We start from the raw sequence: 17,440 nt of genomic DNA, 5'->3' as shown, positions 1-17,440 counted from the left end.
CAACCTGGGGGGAAAAAATCACTTTTAAAATGAATATATTCACATGAATTACTTATTTGCAGTATGATTTTTAAACCTTTCGTCAAAAATGAATAGCTTTAATAACACTCAGAACACTCAGAGCTACGTAGCTTATGAGTGGAATAAAGTTTACCAACCGCCTCCGATGATGCTCTTCTCTATTTCTGTCAGTTCTTGTTTGAAGTTAATGAAGTACTTGTAGAGGGCCCACATGAAAGCCTGGTAGGTTCTGAATGGCGCTTCCGGTGGCTTCGTAGGCTCAGAGCCACGTCCAGGGGACAGGCCTTCAGAGCTGTGGCCCATGACTTCGTCAATGAACTCCTGCAGCCGAAACACAACCTGGCCATACGCTGCCATCTGCTCAAGCACAGAACGTAGACAGCTCTACAACGAAAGCCAAGTATAATTAATTACTTATCGCCAGCTCATCTTCCGTCAATGTTCGCATTCACTTCTCCTTCGCTGCAAGAGGCTGCTTTTATGACTGACCATCTGGTGAGTGACGGTCAGGAGTTAAGTTCACATTCAAAAGATATAACAAATGCCAGTTATGGCTTAAGCCTGTTAAACACATACACAAAGTACAGGAAAAATCATTACGGGATACCGCTTTCTCAGGACAGAATTCAAGAAAAGGTTATAAAACGAAACCTAAATGTCACAAATAATACTGAAGAACTGGCTAAGCCCTGTAACGATCGATGCACAACTTAAATTTGCTTTTTAGAGTTTTCAGTATATTCAGTAAATTTGATAGTGTAAAACGTTCCAACGTTATATTGCCAACATTTAAAAGACTACCGCTTACTTTTAAATTTAGTTTTTAAGTGACGATAAACACAAATACTTACATGTGTCAAATGAGTTACGATAATATTGTTTCTCACAGTCACCTTTCCATCTATGACCTGAAATATAAACAGCTTTTTTACCCCCGAAAGTAACCTGAAATTAAAAAAAAAAAAAAAAAAAAAAAAAGTCAATACACTTGAAGTTTACTAAAACTGTCACTAAAGACTAAAGTACGGCTGAGAGATTTATTTTGAAAGCCCAGGGCTGGGAAACAAAATAGGTTGATGACAAGAAAATGGGAAGATCATCAAACGTCATGGGATTAAGTTAAGACACAGTATTTCAGCATCATTCTAGAAGTTAAGCAGTTAGCTGGGTGGTGGTGATGCACGCCTTTAATCCCAGCACTCTAGGAGGCAGAGGGAGGAGGATATCTGTGAGTTCGAGGCCAGCCTGATCTACAAAGGAGCTCACAACACAGAGAAACCCTGTTTCAACGAATAAAGTCACACTCACACACACACATACACACACACACACACACACACACACACACACACACACACCACTGCTACAATCCTGTAGTCTACAGCTGTCAGAATGTTGATAGAAATTAGTACCATAGTTCATGGGCCCAGGGGCTCATCATAGGCCAAATTAGACTTGTAGTGTTGGGGTATAAGAATAGACAATCCTCACAGACACATTTCAAATAAAAGCAGTCAGTAGCAAACCTTGCTTTAAATTCAGATATTCACAAATGAGGGTCTAACTCAATTCCAAATTATTTAAAACAGGAAAAATATATCAAAACCATACAATCTTCACAGTAAAATCTGAACTTCAAGGCCTGTTTCTAGACTGCAATGGAAATCCGTGGTTATATTCCTTAAGAACAAAACAGTATTATTTCCCTCCACAATAATAAAGCCTCCCAGGCTAATGCATCTTACCATAAGGTTTCCCGGATAACTTGTGTCTCAGTAACCAACACCCTGTCATCTGGAACATACAATGGGTCACTGCTGTACAGGTGTTGGTCCCTGTTAAAGAGCAAACATCAAAGGTCAATGGAAAAGTTTTTATACCTAAAATTTTACTTGCCTCAATGAATGTAAACGCAGTAAATGCCTCAAGTGCACTCCATAATTTTCCACATTCACTGGAACCTTGTTAGTGAAGTGTGCTCAGAGCAATTACGATTGTTTATCGTTCAATCAAGCAAATGCTTAAAACTATACAATGCTTTTATAAAAAGCTGTGCGTTTTTGCAGTCAGTGCACTAAAATGGAAAATAGATATGATCCCCTTACACTGAAAATAAAAACGGTACTATTGGCAATCTTTTGTACATACTGCTGAAGGGAGCTAGAGCTTAGCTCAGTGAAACAGAGCTTGTCTCAGGGGTCTAAGGCCCTCGGCCTAATCCCCAGCACGGTGCATGTGCACCCTTGAGTGTGTATTCTACTGCAACTGTTTAAAACTAACAAGTTTACAATTCAAGGATGGGCTTGATTCAAATCACAAGTCAAAGCAAAATCCTGAAACGTTTATCATCACAGTGAAGGGAGGTTAGCTTACCAGACGGCAGCTAGATTGGAATGCAGATGGACGCTGTGTGGGAAGCGGGAGCGCCGGGGTGCCCAGTACTGATGGGTGACGTGCTGCTGCAGCCAGCCCTGGCTGTCGGGCTCATCTGTCAGAAGAAGTGCAGCATGCATCAATTTTCAGTCTTCTCCTTGTGACTGGAAGCAAGCGTAGCTTCCTTGGGATGAGGCCCCGCCTGTGAGGGCCTGGCCTGTAAACGACAGGGCTGACCTGCACTTAGTCAAGTGGTCACAAAAAAGACACAAGGTTTAAGAATTAGGTGGAAGGGACAAAAGTATAAACGTCTGCAGGTTAACACTAATCACTAACATAAAAATCCCCAAAGAAATAAACACACTATTAAATTTAAGATGAAGACTCACCAAGAATGCCAAACACAGACAAACTGTAGAAACCAACAGTGTCAGCCTATCCCAGGGCGAACAAAGCAAAACAAACTGCTCAGGATTCACAACAACAAAAACTGTAGCACACACAGAAATCACTAGATGAATACTTGAGAATTTTAAAAAGACATTACTAATAAACAAACAACCCCCAAAACCTTCACAGGACAGGGGATGAATCTCAGTGGCAGGATGTTTACTTAATATTCACAATGCCCTGTTTTAATTATCAAGCAAATAATTAAATTTTCTAAAGTGGGGAGGGTAGTCTTCTCCAGGGAAAAACATACCAACTGGTCACACACTAAAGGGCCAGCCCTAAAAATATACATACAAGTAGCATAATACGGCCTGAGTAGGTTGTATTTATATGTGCAACAATGGAAAAAAGCCATGAATTTGAAAGAGAGCAAAGTGGGGAGGCATCTGGAAGGTTTGGAGAGAGGAAAGGGATGGGATTATATTATAATCTCAAAAAGTAAAAGAAAACCAAAAGAAGAACCAAATGCACAATAATAAAACAACATAAAAGTATGGGGAAATGTTGGTTTTAAGCAAAACTCTCAAGATCAAACACTGACCTTTGGAAAAAATTTTGTTTCTTAATATTTTAAATGTTTATTTGTGTGTGTGTGTGTGTGCGTGCGCGTGCATGTGTGCGCATGTGTGTGTGCATGTGAGTGTGTGTGTGTGTGTGCATGCGTGTGTGTGCATGCGTGTGTGTGTATGCATGTGTGTGTGCGCGCACACGTGCGCATGAGCTGGAAATACCCAGCGAAGTTAGAAGGGGGCACTGTGTCCCGTGGGGCTGGGTTACAGGAGGTCGTTAGCTGCTCACTGGGTGCTTGGAAATCAGGTCCTCTGGAAGAGCAGCGAGCTCTCTTTAGTGCTCAGCCACTTCTTCAGTGAAAGAAAGGAAGAAAGAGAGAAAGAAAGAACAGTTTCTTTTTAGCCTAAATCAGAAGAGTAAAAGCTATCTGTAAAACATCTAAAGCCCAAGAACTGACATCAACAAAGAACTCTGGGAAAAGGGCAACAGATACAAAATCCAAATGGAGCTGGGCATGATGGTACACTTGTAAAATTCTAGCACTCAGGAGGTACAGGGTGGAGGATGGGCTTGAGTTACAAAGAGATGCTGTCTAGAAACAACCAAAACTCCAGCAGGACAAGCAAAGGATGGCAATTACCAAGACATGCGCAGAAAGGCCCACAAGTACATGAGCCCTTACATAGCCAGTAGACAGATTAGTGTGACTACAGACACTCCCCAGGGAGATGTCAGTGTGAATACAGACGCTCCCCAGGGAGATGTCAGTGTGAATAGAGACGCTCCCCAGGGAGATGTCAGTGTGAATACAGACGCTCCCCAGGGAGATGTCAGTGTGAATAGAGACGCTCCCCAGGGAGATGTCAGTGTGACTACAGACACTCCCCAGGGAGATGTCAGTGTGAATAGAGACGCTCCCCAGGGAGATGTCAGTGTGAATACAGACGCTCCCCAGGGAGATGTCAGTGTGACTACAGACGCTCCCCAGGGAGATGTCAGTGTGAATAGAGATGCTCCCCAGGTAGATGTCAGTGTGAATACAGACGCTCTCCAGGTAGAACAGTAGACCTAATCAAAATACTTACAGGAGATTATGGAGGCAGAAACATGGACCAAGGCTAAATTCTCACACAAACCCAGACTGAGCAGGTAACTTGGAGCTTATTAAAGACAGGGGAATACAAAACTGCACCCGTAACACTTGAGCTAACGGTTTAAGAACACAGGAAGAGAAGTACCCACACTAATGTGGGCAGGGTTAGGAGAGTTCTAAGGAAAGGTAAGCAAACAACGTACACACATTACCAGTTATACATACAGACACCAGGCAACATTTTTCACAATGCAGAAGTAGTGACAGCAAATATATTAGAACAAGTGTTTATAACCAGCTCACAGGAAGGAGGAAATAAACTTGGAATCAGAAATAAAACTGGACAAAATATGTACAACCGTATGGATGACTTATCTATCATCTTCCAGAGTTTTCTAAAATTTCTACCAACTCACTGGTGAAAAGATACACACTCAAATAAAAAGTAAACTCTCTATCTTCCTCCTTATACTAAAGTGAGAAAGGTTAAGGTTAACCCTTTACAACAACAGGTTCTCTCTCTACAACAACACAAAGAACACATTTAGGACTAAGTTGTCAAAGGACTTTTTCCGGCGCCGCTTTTCTTATTTGAAGTGATGTAAGGGTAAAAGCTATAGAGCTACTTCTCGGGCACACACTTAAGACACTTTTCGGTTTGGTAGGAATGTTGTCAATCTCACACCTGTCACGTGAGGCCTCTAGGGAGCAATCAGCAGCACTCAGCCTTGTGTATAATACCTTCCCAGCCGGCGCCAAGGCCCCCGTCTCTGCTGTGCTCCTGTTCGTCTAGTGGGGTCCTGTCCACCTGAATCCCAGAGTCTTCTCTGCTGAAGGGCTGCTGTGCATCTTCCCCATCGCTGTCTTCAGACCAGTTCTGATTTAAGGAGAGAAGAGAGTTTACTCTCGAGCCCGTAACAGTCAGAGTGACTCAGGATGAAGTCCAAGGGACATTTATTTCCATAGAGAAGTAAAAGCCAAAGTTTCCACAATGATGAGACTATGAGAATTTGAGGGAAACGTGGGAATCCAGCTTTCTGTGAACGGAAATTGCTAGAAAATTTATGAATTCCAAAAGAATCCAGCATGTGTTACTTCTTTGAGGCAATAATCATGAGAACAAGTTCGGCTTTGTAATTTCCTCGATCAATAGTACAACAGGAACTCAGTATGATTCGTTGTTGAGTACATTTATTGCACTGACCTAATTAAAAACTTTTTTATTCTAGGCGAAGGGTGTTGTAACCTGAAAAATTTCCCTTTTTCCTTCTGCTTAAAACAACACCAAATAGTTCTACTATCGTATTGTTTAATATGTAAATTATACTGACATATATTGATTTGGCCCAGAGTCTTCCACAATTCACTTCTTTAGATCGTTACTTATTACATTTTATTTAGAGAGTGTGCACATGCTCAGCCGTGCGCCTCATGTGTACAGGTTAGAGGACAACCTGCAGGGGCTGCTTCTCTCCATCCAACTCAGGTGTCCTGGTTTCAGTAAAGCCCTTAACCTGAGAAGCCAGACCCACTGGCAGAGTGAAGACAATTCCTGTTCACATAGCATGTTCTCTGGCAGAAGCACACACTAAGGCTACTGCTGCCATGTGCACATGTACTTACATTTGCAAGGGCAAAACCACAGCCACTCAAAACCACGGCCACTTACCGGTGTATCGACATTTGGACCAAGGCCAATTTCTTCACCTTCCAACAAGTACTTCCCCCAGTCAAAATCATCTTTCTTTTCTAAAATGTAACAAAGGAACCTTATCAGCTTTATCATAACTGTCTGAGAGAAAAAGAAAAAAAAAAAAAAAAAAAAAAACAGACCGAAACAAAAAAACCCTAAGCCCCATAAAACCACAGGAAAAGAAATCCACATGAAACTCAAAACTAAGTTAAAAAACTACTGAGATAGTTGGTACTGTGGAGGTAGCTGATGTTTGCCACGCACGGACAAAGCCATGGGCCGGCTCTTTAATCCTGCATTGGCTGTGCGTGGTGGCACACATCTAAAATCCTTGCCTTCACAGTGAATCTGAAGCCAGCTTGGGGGTGTGAAAACTTGTCTTAAAAAAAGACAATAAATTTGAATTCTAATGTATCTTTTATTATTTGAATTAATTCACCCTCAAAGTTCAGTTTTCTCTTCATAGAATGAAAAGTCTAACTTACAAAGCCAGAGCTTACATTTTGTTTTTAAAGATTTGTTTATTTATCATGTATAGTGTTCTGTTTGCATGCATGTCTGATCGTCAGATCTCACTATAGATGGTTGTAAGCTATCATGTGGTTGCTGGGACTTGAACTCAGGACCTCAGGAAGAGCAGCCAGTGCTCTTAACCCCTAAGCCATCTCTCCAGCCCAAAGAGCTTACATTTTAAGTGAAATTTTGCAACTTCATCCAAAAAACCAAAATAATTTAATTTCCTGATTTTATAACTTTTTGGCTTTCAAGATAGGACTTTTCTGTGTAGCCCTGGCTGTGATCTTACTATTTTTAATAAAAATCCCAATGGTTATGTAAATTAAGAAAAAAATTACACACACACATATATAAACTCCCAACGATTAATAAGCAATAAAACAAACTTGTGTCTGATAACATACCCACGTCTGTGTCTCTCGGTGTCTCCACATAGCTGCTGTTTGAAGGAGAGTCAGACAGACACAGAAGGAGTGACAGAATGGAATAATGAGTGTCTGTCTTTAAAACAAAAAGTGAAGAATGGCTGGTGAGTACCTCTGAAACCAGACACAGTAAAGAATTACACAAGTCGTTGACACATGAATTACCTTAAATTCTTTTCTCTAAACTTTCTTCACAGTTCGAGTGTTTACATGTAAGAAATCTAAGCCACTTGAGGTCTGGTTCTGTATTTCCTTTGGTTTTCTGAGACAGGGTTTCTCTGTGTAACGCTCTGGCTGTGGCTGTGGCTGTCTTGGTATTTGCTCTGTAGACCAGGTTGGCCTTAAACCCACAGAGTTCAGCCTGCCTCTGCCTCCCAGGTGCTGGGATTAAAAGTGTGCACTACCAGTGCCTGGCTGGTTCTATATTTCTCACAAGTGTAAGACATTTAGGTGGGCTAATGTTTTTATTCCTAGATGAACCGTAATACATTCTTTAGAACATGACATTATAGCTAAAAGTGAAGTTATTCTCTGATGGCAATATGGATCTAACAACTTGTCACAGTGTACTATATTCCATTTAACCAATCTTATTAATAACTGAGATTTCTCCCAACATTTTAGTACTTGTTTACTTGTCTAACAAACTCCTAAAAACTAAGCCAAAGAATATTTGCCCTTGAAATTTCAAGAATCACTATCAAATAACCTCTATAAAAACCACATTTACAACAAAGATTGCATGTATATAATTGCACAGAGCAAAAATTCATCTGTTTCCCACACCTTTTATTACTCAGACAAGTGAAAGATGTCCTTGGTCTTTGCTTTTAAAGATTTTTTTTTTTTTTATTTTGTGCATGGGTATTCTGCTTCCATATATGTATTTGTACCAAGTGCATGCAGTGCTCTCATAGACTAGAAGAAGGTGCTAGAATCCCTGGAACTGGGCTTCCAGGCATTTGTGAGCAGTGCTGGGAACTGAACCCAGGTCCTTTGGATAAGCAGTAGTTCTTTACCACTGAGCTATTTCCAGCCCTGTTGGAGTTAAGTTTGCATTTACTTTATGGATGGGTCAGTGTATGTATGTATGTATGTATGTATGTATGTATGCATGTGTGTGTATGTATGTATGTATGTATGTATGTATGTGTACACACACATACACACACACACACACACACACACAATAAGCTTACAAGTCTTTTGCTTTTCCTTTACTAGAAAACTTATTGTCAAAACTGTTCAAGTTTCAATACATCTTTTGGGAAAAAAAAAAAACAAAAATGTACAGACAGGGTTTTTCTGTGTCGCTTTGGAGCCTGTCCTGGAAATTACTCTGTAGACTAGGCTGGCCTTGAACTCACAGAGATCCACCTACCTCTGCCTTCCAAGAAGTGTGATTAAAGGCGTGTCAGAGCGGAACATGTTAGCCTTGCTATGACCCAAATTTACAGCACTGGTGTCTAGATTTCAACGTTAGCCACGTAGGAAACAGTCAGGGAGACCCAAGTAGCCAAAGCTTTGAACATCCCCCAAAGGCCTTGTTTTCATGAACGGCTTGCAGCCACCTTCTAGTTAACAGTTCTATCTGGTTAATAATAGGTAAGCTCTTGTTTAGAGGCATGCTATTTCTCTACATCATGGGCTTTTCTCCGGGAAACCTGGGAACTCCAGTAAATGCGGTCAGTCACACAGGCACTGTGTGCCCTTATGACCATTGCCCTGCCAAACAGTCTGGAGCCCTAAGCTCAGGTTCACAGGGAGCCAAGGCCGGACACCAGACACAGCACTTAGAAAAGCCTGGGAGAGCAGGATGGCCCCGAAGATAACGATGCTCAGAGAAAGGAAGTGACACAGGTCAGGGGTTTGACCCTGCATAAAACACAGAATGTCACCAGGGAAAGCAAGGCAATGCACATTCTGGTATTTCAAAGTCATTGCTGAGCCAGCAATGAGCCTGTTTTCAAAATTTTAATAGCAGCAGGATAGTCAGTGAAAAAGTGAAAAGAAAGAGCTAGGCACTAAGGATGAGAGGAGACTGGGGTCTTGCTATGAAGCACTCAGGCTACTCATGAAAGAAACAATCACTCAGAAGTAGACACAATGTAGACATAATTATCAGTAAGGCAGGGAGACAATTCTACAATACAGATGGGTAAAATTTGAAATTTAAATCAACAAAACGAGATGAACCATAACTCAACAAATTTGTGCACTGTAATGAAATCAAGTGCTTAGATGAAAATTATACTACTAAATATTAACTTAAGTTAAAAAAGTAAGAATGCCTCAAGATCATTAACTTTCACAAAGAAAACTAAGAAGAAAGGAAATTAAATCCAAACTAAGAAATAGTTGGAATAGAAATCAATAAAGAAAATTGTTCTTTGGAAAGATTAGTAATAAAGATAAATGTCTAACTATGCTAATTACAAGAAAAAAGATGCAAAATTAGAAAGAACAAAAGAAGTCCTGAGCACTGATCTCACAGATATTCCAAATAACAAAGGGCTCAAAACAGTATGTCCACAGAGTTACTCACTGATTTCTCTGGAGACACAGTATACCAAAACCACACATGGAGCATTGCTTTGTTTTAGGCAGAGTCTTGGTATGTAGATGGCGTTGAACCTGCAACTCCCCTGTCCTCTCTTTCCGTGTATTAGCATAACACGTAGAACATTCAAAGCTTAGCACTCACAAATGAGAGAAAGCATGTCATCTTTCCCCTGTTGGGCCTTGGTGAACTCGTCCAGAACTACTGCGTCCAGTCCTAATTTCAATTTTTAAGAGCCAAACAATATTCTGCTATATAAATATACTACATTTGCTTCATCTGCTCATCAGCTGATGAACTTCTAGGCTGTTTTAATGTCCTGGCTATCGTGACAGCAACAATGGACATGGCTGAACAGGAACTTCAACAGTATGATATAAAGTCCTTTGGGCATATGCCTAAGAGTGGTATCGCTAGATGATGAGTAGATTCATTTGTAGTTTCTGAGGCAGAAAATGTTCTGTGGCCACAACAGGGCATTGCACACATGAACTCATAGTGGGTTACTTTTACAGTATCCACAAACCCTTTGCAAACTCCAGTCAGACCAAATCTCAGTAAGGAGAGGGGGGCCCAGCCAAAGAGACATTGACAACTGACAGCTGCTGGGAGAGGGAGCCAGTTTTAAGAGCATTGCCACTAGTGGGCTGACCATGTTCCCGTGGAAGGCCACATATCCATGACTACACAGCAACACAGATTAGATTTGATAGGTTAAAATTAAAAAGACAAAAAATTGGGTGGGTAGGGATGAATCTGGGAGATTTTTGGGGTGGGGAACATGGACAAAACTCATCATATGGAAATTCTCAAAAGAAAGGTAGAGAGTACACAACACACACCACTTTGTTCTAGCAAACGAATTATGCACTCTTAATTTCACCAACCAAGAGTCCCTTAACCATTTTAGACAGAGTACACGTACACAAACTTAAGGGTACAGCCTATCACACGTGCTTAATTTCTGCTCTATTTACCATCAAACTCTTCCCTGACTGTAACCTATTCTCTGATGATGGTAATAAATCGTACTCATGAAAATACTAGACTTTCACATTCTGAGAGTTCTCGTAGCGAGTCATTGCACCTAAGGGTGGCTGCGGCCCTGGACATAACATCAAGGCACATCGGGGATGTGGAAAACAGCTACTATTTGAAAAGTTTAAGGTAACCAGACAGCACCGTGAGTTATGCCAACCACTGATTTCCACAACCACAGTGAGTTCCAAGTGAGGCGAGCAAATAAGAGCATGCTGGTTATTTCATAGCAAATCTGAGACAACAGTTAACTTGTTGTCTACGAGGTCCTGTTCTGGAGAGGGGAGGGGGACGATGATACCACTAAACCAGAATGTTTATGAAGAGATAAGGAGCTGATAATATACTGTAAAGAATGAATACAAAATGGAGAGCTTGTGGCTGAAGGTTACCTTTGTCTTCTCTACGCTGGGAAGCGGTCCATTTAGAAACTCTGTAGTTAGTCTCGTCCAACTAGCAGCTTTGCTGAGATCAGAATGAATGGTGAATTTTTCATGAATCCTAATATGTATATTAAAAAAAATCAACCGATAGCAAAAGACCTTGATGAAAACACATCGATGAATATTATAGAGATATATAGAGAATCCACATACCCTTCTATTGTTTTTTCTATTTTGTGACTGTTGACATCCAAGAAGCGATGAAATCTAGTGAAGATAAAATGCAGTTTTTAATGCCAATACCGCCACAGAGCTAGGCATACTTGAACCATAGCTCTCCATAACCTGCATACGGCTGATACTCCTTACAACAGCACAACATATTTTCCTAGGGTTTTTGAGGGGTCTTGCGACGAGGCTCAGAACTCACTATGAAGCTAAGGATAGCCTTCAACTCACAGCAATCCTCCTGCCTGAGCCACCCAATGCATCGTTTTCTTTGTCCTTTTAGTATAAGAGAGAAGAAGCCCAGTAAAGTCTCAGCATGCACCCTCTGAGTATTTTACCAAATGCATAAATGTAATACAGAGAAAAGCAAGCACTTTCAAGTACAATTACCAAATATTTAGAAAGCTTCAGCAAGGGTCTGGAGAGACAGCTTAGAGGTTAAGAGCCCCTAGCCATTCATCCTCCCAGGAGACCCGGGAGTGTCTATAACTCCAGTTCTAGGGAATCAGCTGCCTTCTTCTGGTCTTCTCTGCACCATGTGCACACACGACACACATACATACACGACACACATACGTACACAAAGCCAAATCACTCACACATGCAAACAATAAAATCTAAACATTAACGGTGGAAACCAAGGGCTGTCATTGATGTAACAGCAATATTTGGAAATAACTTGAAGCAACTACAATGCACCGTGAAAGGCACGTTTTCCTCCCGGTGAAGAAGCCACGGACAGGCTTTTGCTACTGTTGCCACACCATGCAACATTTTATGCCTCTCCCAACTCTAAAAAGATTGTCACCTGCCTCCCCCTACCCCACAAGAAACATTAGAAGAAACATTACTCAGGGTACAATTACTTTTTGAGTTCCATGACTTAACGAATCATGACTTACTGTTTTATAGATCATAATCAGAAACTGCACTTGTTATTTTGGGCACTTGGCATGCTTTCCACGAGCCCGAGAGGTCTGCATCCTCCTCTCTAGGACTAACGTGAGTGCTTATAACCAAGACCACAGACTGACAAAACTGTTCGGTGTCCAAGGTGATTTCTACTATGCCTGCCGTCTACGCACTGCTCAGTCGTGGGGCTTTGAGTTTTCTTTTATGCAAAAGGAAGACACAGAGTCAAGGAAATCTGCAAGTGGCCTGACCAAGAAGAGGGGAGCTGGTGAGCCTGACATTTTAACGGGGCACTCAGGGGAAACCAAGGCACAGCGGCGGCCGGCGGTTGCAGGAGGCCGCCCCCGCCCGCAGCCACCACCCCACACCTGAAGTTGGACCAGACGAAGTCCAGGGCCAGTTGGAAGTTGCGATCCGCCTCGTCCTGCAGGCCGGTAAGCCGCCGGATGAGCTCACACACATCGCGGTCCAGCTGTCTGTCCATCCGGCTCCCGGACGACTTCGGCCGGGCCATACGCACCGCCTACCCTATCAGGGGTCTGCGCAGAGTGGCGACTACTCTCGCGAGAGTCCCGGCTCGCGCGCGCCGAGGACTCCGGAAGTGCAGACTTTCTGCGAGAGTTCCCGCGGCGCTCGCGGGTCGGGCGGTGCGCGCGCGCTTGCAGGGCTCGCGGGTCGGGCGGTGCGCGCGCGCTTGCAGGGCTCGCGGGTCGGGCGGTGCGCGCTTGCAGGGCTCGCGGGTCGGATGGTGCGCGCTGGCTGCGATCGCGGGTCGGGCCGTGCGTGCGCGCGCTTGCAGAGTTTTTGGTTTATTTGGGAGGGTAAAGTGGGATTGTGACGTCTGCCACTCACTTGATGGCCAGGGTTGTTTCTCCCTCCCTGCTGCAGGTGCATTCAAAACTTAGGGTTAGGTGGCCCTTCTAGTGAGGAGGACTGGTCCTTGATCAAGGGCACAGCTCAGGTAGTTGTGGCTCTCATGCTAGAGCCCTCAAATGAGTTCTCAAGAAAGGGAAAGTGGACCCCGCATTGGATAAAGTTGCTTGCTGTCAGAGAGAACTGAGTCCCATAAGATTTCCACTTATGTGCACCTCCATCCCATACAAAATAAAATTAAAAAATATATACTTTTATGTATGTATATATACATACATACATACATACATACATACATACATACATACATACATACATAATAGGGCACTGGCTGCTCTTCCAGAGGGCCTTAGTTCAATTCTCAGCAGCCACATGGTGGCTCACAACCATCTGTAATGGGATCTGGTGCCCTCTTCTGGCCTGCATGCAGACATGCAGGCAGAACATTGTATACATAATAAAAACAATAAGTCTCTTTTTAAAAAAAACCCACAAAAACAAAAATACATTAAAAAATATAAAATAGGGGAAGCAATCTGGAGCGCAGGAGTGGGCTAGCGAGCTGAAAGCAGACACCGTAGCTCAGATGAGGCCTTTTAACCTTCATACAGCATTTGCATTGCATAGCCCCTGCCACCCCAGTTTGTATGCGGCAGCTGCTCTTGCTCTGCTCCTTAGATAAATCCCTGGTGAGGAAGGACTTCCAGTCTGCCCTGGTCAGGCGAGTTCCCCAGCATGGCCTCATGAACTCATATTCATTCTATAGCCTACACAAGGCACACACACACACACACACACAGAGAGAGAGAGAGAGAGAGAGAGAGAGAGAGAGAGAGAGAGAGAGACAGAGACAGAGAGAAAGAGAAACAGAGAAAGAGACTTGGATACATTAACTGTGTGGTGTAGGATATTGGTAATTAAGGTTGGAATAAAGAACTTGAATTCACCTAGGCCAAGCTAGCAGGGTGGGTAGATATTATGGCAAATTACTTGGGAAGGGACCATAACACACTCTCCTTGTTTTATCTGTTGGTTGAGTAGTAGTCAAGGTCTTGTCGTGGCACACGGGGAATCATGTTCCGTGTGTGGGGCTCGGACATACCTTGCTCTGTAGTGGCTCTCCCAGTTGCTCCCTGCTATGAGCTGCGGTGATTAACACGGATGTGGCAGCAGATCAGGGAAGTTCTCTGTTGAGAACTCAGTCTCTGTCAAGTCATTTGGAGTAGGGACTCGGCCCTCCCTCCTGCCTCTAGGCTAAGGGAGTATCCCTCCATGGGGAATGTGCTCCCAGAGTCCTTTTGTGCTCCAGGGATACATCCTGGTTCCACTGTCAGACTGCCCAGGCCTCCTAACTGAGACCCATATTTTGTTGATCCCTCCTGGAAGGCATCGCCCTACCTGTGGAACTGGGGTAGATGGGATGGGAGGGTGGGGGTGGGGGTATGGGAGGGAGGGAGAGGGAACTGGGATTGATATGTAATAACAATAACAACAATAATAATAAATATCAAAAAAAACAAAACTCAGCCTCGGCCTTGAGGATGCGCCGTCAGAGGCAGAGCTGCTGTTTGGGTCCCTCCGCGGAGCTTTTTCTGCAAGGGCAGCTTCACGTCACAACCTCAGCCCTGCCCTGCAGAGTCCCAGTTCCTCTGTCCCCTTCAGCACTTGCCACTTCCCATTTTTAGTAGTTATTCTTGAAATGGGCACAGAGTGGTATTTGATTGTGGTTTTAAGTTGTTATTGGCATGTTCATCTTGAGGGTCCCATTGGCATGTCCACACACACATAGTTGACTCGACCACATTTACTGCTCTCTGTGACATCTCAGTCCCACTCCACCAGCCCCCTCCCCGATAGCCCTGGTTACCTCTCTTCTACTTTCAGTCCCTGTGTTGTGATGGCTAAAGAAACCCTTGGTTTCCAGGCCAGGCATCCATCTTGGTACCCACTACTAACTAGCCTTTGTTCCTGACTCCAGTCCCTGGAAGATAAGTTCCCAGAAACCCTGACTCAGCCACTGCCGCCCAAAAAATGTACAGCCATGACCATCTACTTACTCTGATATGACTACTTCTTCTGCTTCTGTAACCTGATGAAGAAGGCCCCCCAAGATTGTTTTGAGTCGCCTTAAACTTGGTGGAACAGACCAGGTTCGGATTGCTTGCGTAGACACTGGCGGCCTTGTTCTTCTCGCCTCTAAACATTCTCCCCTCATCTCACTTCTCATGGCAATCCCGTTTGGCTCAGAGACTGTCATCCAGTCATCTTGCTGGCAGTGACTGATACATCTTTTAATTACAACTGTATTGGGTCCATGGTCTTTCCTCAGGGTTACAAACTCCGCAGCAGCGTCTTTTCTGTTCTGCACGCAGTAGAAAACATTTCCTACTCGTACTTCTCAGTCTACTATATCACCAAGCGTGATGATAATCATCCCGCTTGCTTTGCTGGGAGCAACATAAAGATGCCGATTGTGTTTGTGTATTTATGCTTATGATCATGCTCCTCGGTCTGCCCTTGAACTCACTACAAAGTCAGGGATGACTTTGAGCTTCTCATCTTCCTGCCTCCACCTTCCACATTCTGGGGGTGCAAGCATGGGCCACTGCTTTAGTATTTATTCTGTTGCTATGAAGAGACCTCATGACCATAGTCAGTCTTACAAAGAGACATATTTAATTTAGACTTTGTTTACAGAATCAGAGTTTTAGTCCATTATCATCATGGCAGGAAGCGTGGTGGCTTTTGGGCACAGACATGGTGCTGGAGAAGGAGCCCATACTTCTACATCTGGGTCCACAGGCGGAAGGAAGACAGAATGTGCCACCCGGCCTGGCTTGGGCTTCTGAAAAGTTAAAGGCTCACCCAAGTAACACACTTCCTCCAACAAGGCCACACCTCCTAATCTTTTCAAATAATGCCCCTCCCTGGTAACCTAACATGCAAACTTATGAGCCCATGGGGGACTTTCTCATTCAAACCATCACAGCCACCGTGCTGGTTTTATGTGTTACCAGGGACCAAACCCAGGGCTCTGTGCATGCTGAACCAGCTCTCTTCCAACTGGATGCTTCCCAGCCTCCAGTTTAAGGCTCTGACTTACATTTCAAATGACTGCTTCTGTTTGAGCATTTTGTCATGTGTGTATTGACAGTGTATGTGTCTGGATTTGGAGACCTATCTGTCCACATCCTTGAGTAACAACAACAACAACAATAATTTTGATTTCTCAAGGCAGGGTTTCTCTGTGTAGCCCTGGCTGTCATGGAACTCAATCTGTAGACCAGGCTGGTCTTGAACTCAGAGATTCGCTGGTCTCTGCCTCCTTAGTGCTGGGATTAAAGGTGTGTGCCACCACAGCCTGCCTCCCTGAACTATGTTTCATATGTAATTATTGTTCCTTTATTGTGAAGCCACAGTAAAAGAAGGAAACAAAGCAGGCTATATTTACCTGTTTATGGATTTCTTTAGGACAGGATTGCATGTCTTAAAGAAACTAGCTCAGGCTGACCTCGAGCTAGTTTTGTAGCTAAAAAAGGAGCTTGGAGTCCTGACCATCCTACTTCTACCTCCCAAATGCTAGGATGATGGGCACGAGACACCACACCCACCCAGTTTCTGCAGGGTTCAGGATAAAACCCAGGGTTCTATGCGTGCCAGGCAAGCACCAGGTGATTCCATGAAGGATGTTGCACAGTGGGGCCATCCCGAATCACACCATCGTCCTCACCACCAATTACAAGAGTGTCATGTGTTACAGATGCAGGGGGGTGGGTTCATGTGACTACAGAGGCAGAGGCAGGAGGCCAACATGTCAGGGACCTCTACCACCGGGAGTGTTGAGAGGTAACACGCAGCTCCTGGGTCTCTGCAAGGGCAGCCACCATGTGACACTGATTTTACCACAAGCTCTCCAATCTCAGTTTCTGATCTGTTGAACGGAAAGAGGAAACATCTGTGTTTTAGATACCTGTTGTGTGTCCCTGCGTCAGGGACCATTAGAGGCTCCAGTGGGGGTGTCCACCAAACAGCCCTGGCAGACCACAGAGGAGAAAGACAGGCTCTTCACCATTGCAGCCATCCTTCTCAGTTTTTAACCGCACTTATTAGTGCGTGTTCAGTCTGCAAATGGACGGTTTAGTAATCTTTCGGTGTAGTCCACCACACATTTTTTTTTTTTTTTGCTCATAATCATCCACGTTATCTTCTCCCATCTCCCCTGTCCTTTCCTTTTCCATCCCCGACTGGCTTTCATGTTGTAGTGTCTGTGCACATAGAGAAACCTGCATCCCATGTATGAGAGAGAGAGAGAGCATGGGATTTGTGCCTTTCCAGTCCAACTTTCTCTGCTTAGCACACCGA

At 43.7% G+C, this 17,440-nt stretch overlaps 1 protein-coding gene across 2 annotated transcripts in view; it reads right to left on the bottom strand.

Annotated features, from left to right (window-relative positions):
* Window positions 1–12,729, bottom strand: part of Tubgcp5 (tubulin gamma complex associated protein 5) — a 31,628-nt gene extending 18,899 nt beyond the window's left edge. For both annotated transcript variants that reach the window (XR_007833674.1, XM_051174284.1), the window contains exons 1-10: window positions 12,574–12,729; window positions 11,279–11,332; window positions 11,075–11,183; window positions 7,064–7,160; window positions 6,120–6,199; window positions 5,192–5,327; window positions 2,395–2,509; window positions 1,767–1,856; window positions 873–966; window positions 159–405 (exon numbers count right to left, since the gene is read on the bottom strand). Coding sequence is in view for 1 of the 2 variants with exons in the window: in XM_051174284.1 (XP_051030241.1) it covers window positions 159–405; window positions 873–966; window positions 1,767–1,856; window positions 2,395–2,509; window positions 5,192–5,327; window positions 6,120–6,199; window positions 7,064–7,160; window positions 11,075–11,183; window positions 11,279–11,332; window positions 12,574–12,719 (1,168 nt within the window). In the remaining variant the exon portion in view is untranslated. The remainder of the gene's footprint in view (window positions 1–158; window positions 406–872; window positions 967–1,766; window positions 1,857–2,394; window positions 2,510–5,191; window positions 5,328–6,119; window positions 6,200–7,063; window positions 7,161–11,074; window positions 11,184–11,278; window positions 11,333–12,573) is intronic.
* Window positions 12,730–17,440: the final 4,711 nt, after the last annotated feature.

The sequence above is a fragment of the Phodopus roborovskii genome, unplaced genomic scaffold, assembly GCF_943737965.1.
Source record: "Phodopus roborovskii unplaced genomic scaffold, PHOROB, whole genome shotgun sequence".
NCBI lineage: Eukaryota > Metazoa > Chordata > Mammalia > Rodentia > Cricetidae > Phodopus > Phodopus roborovskii.
The sequence above is the reverse complement of the archived record's forward strand: the minus strand, read 5'-3'. Positions and strand labels throughout refer to the sequence as shown.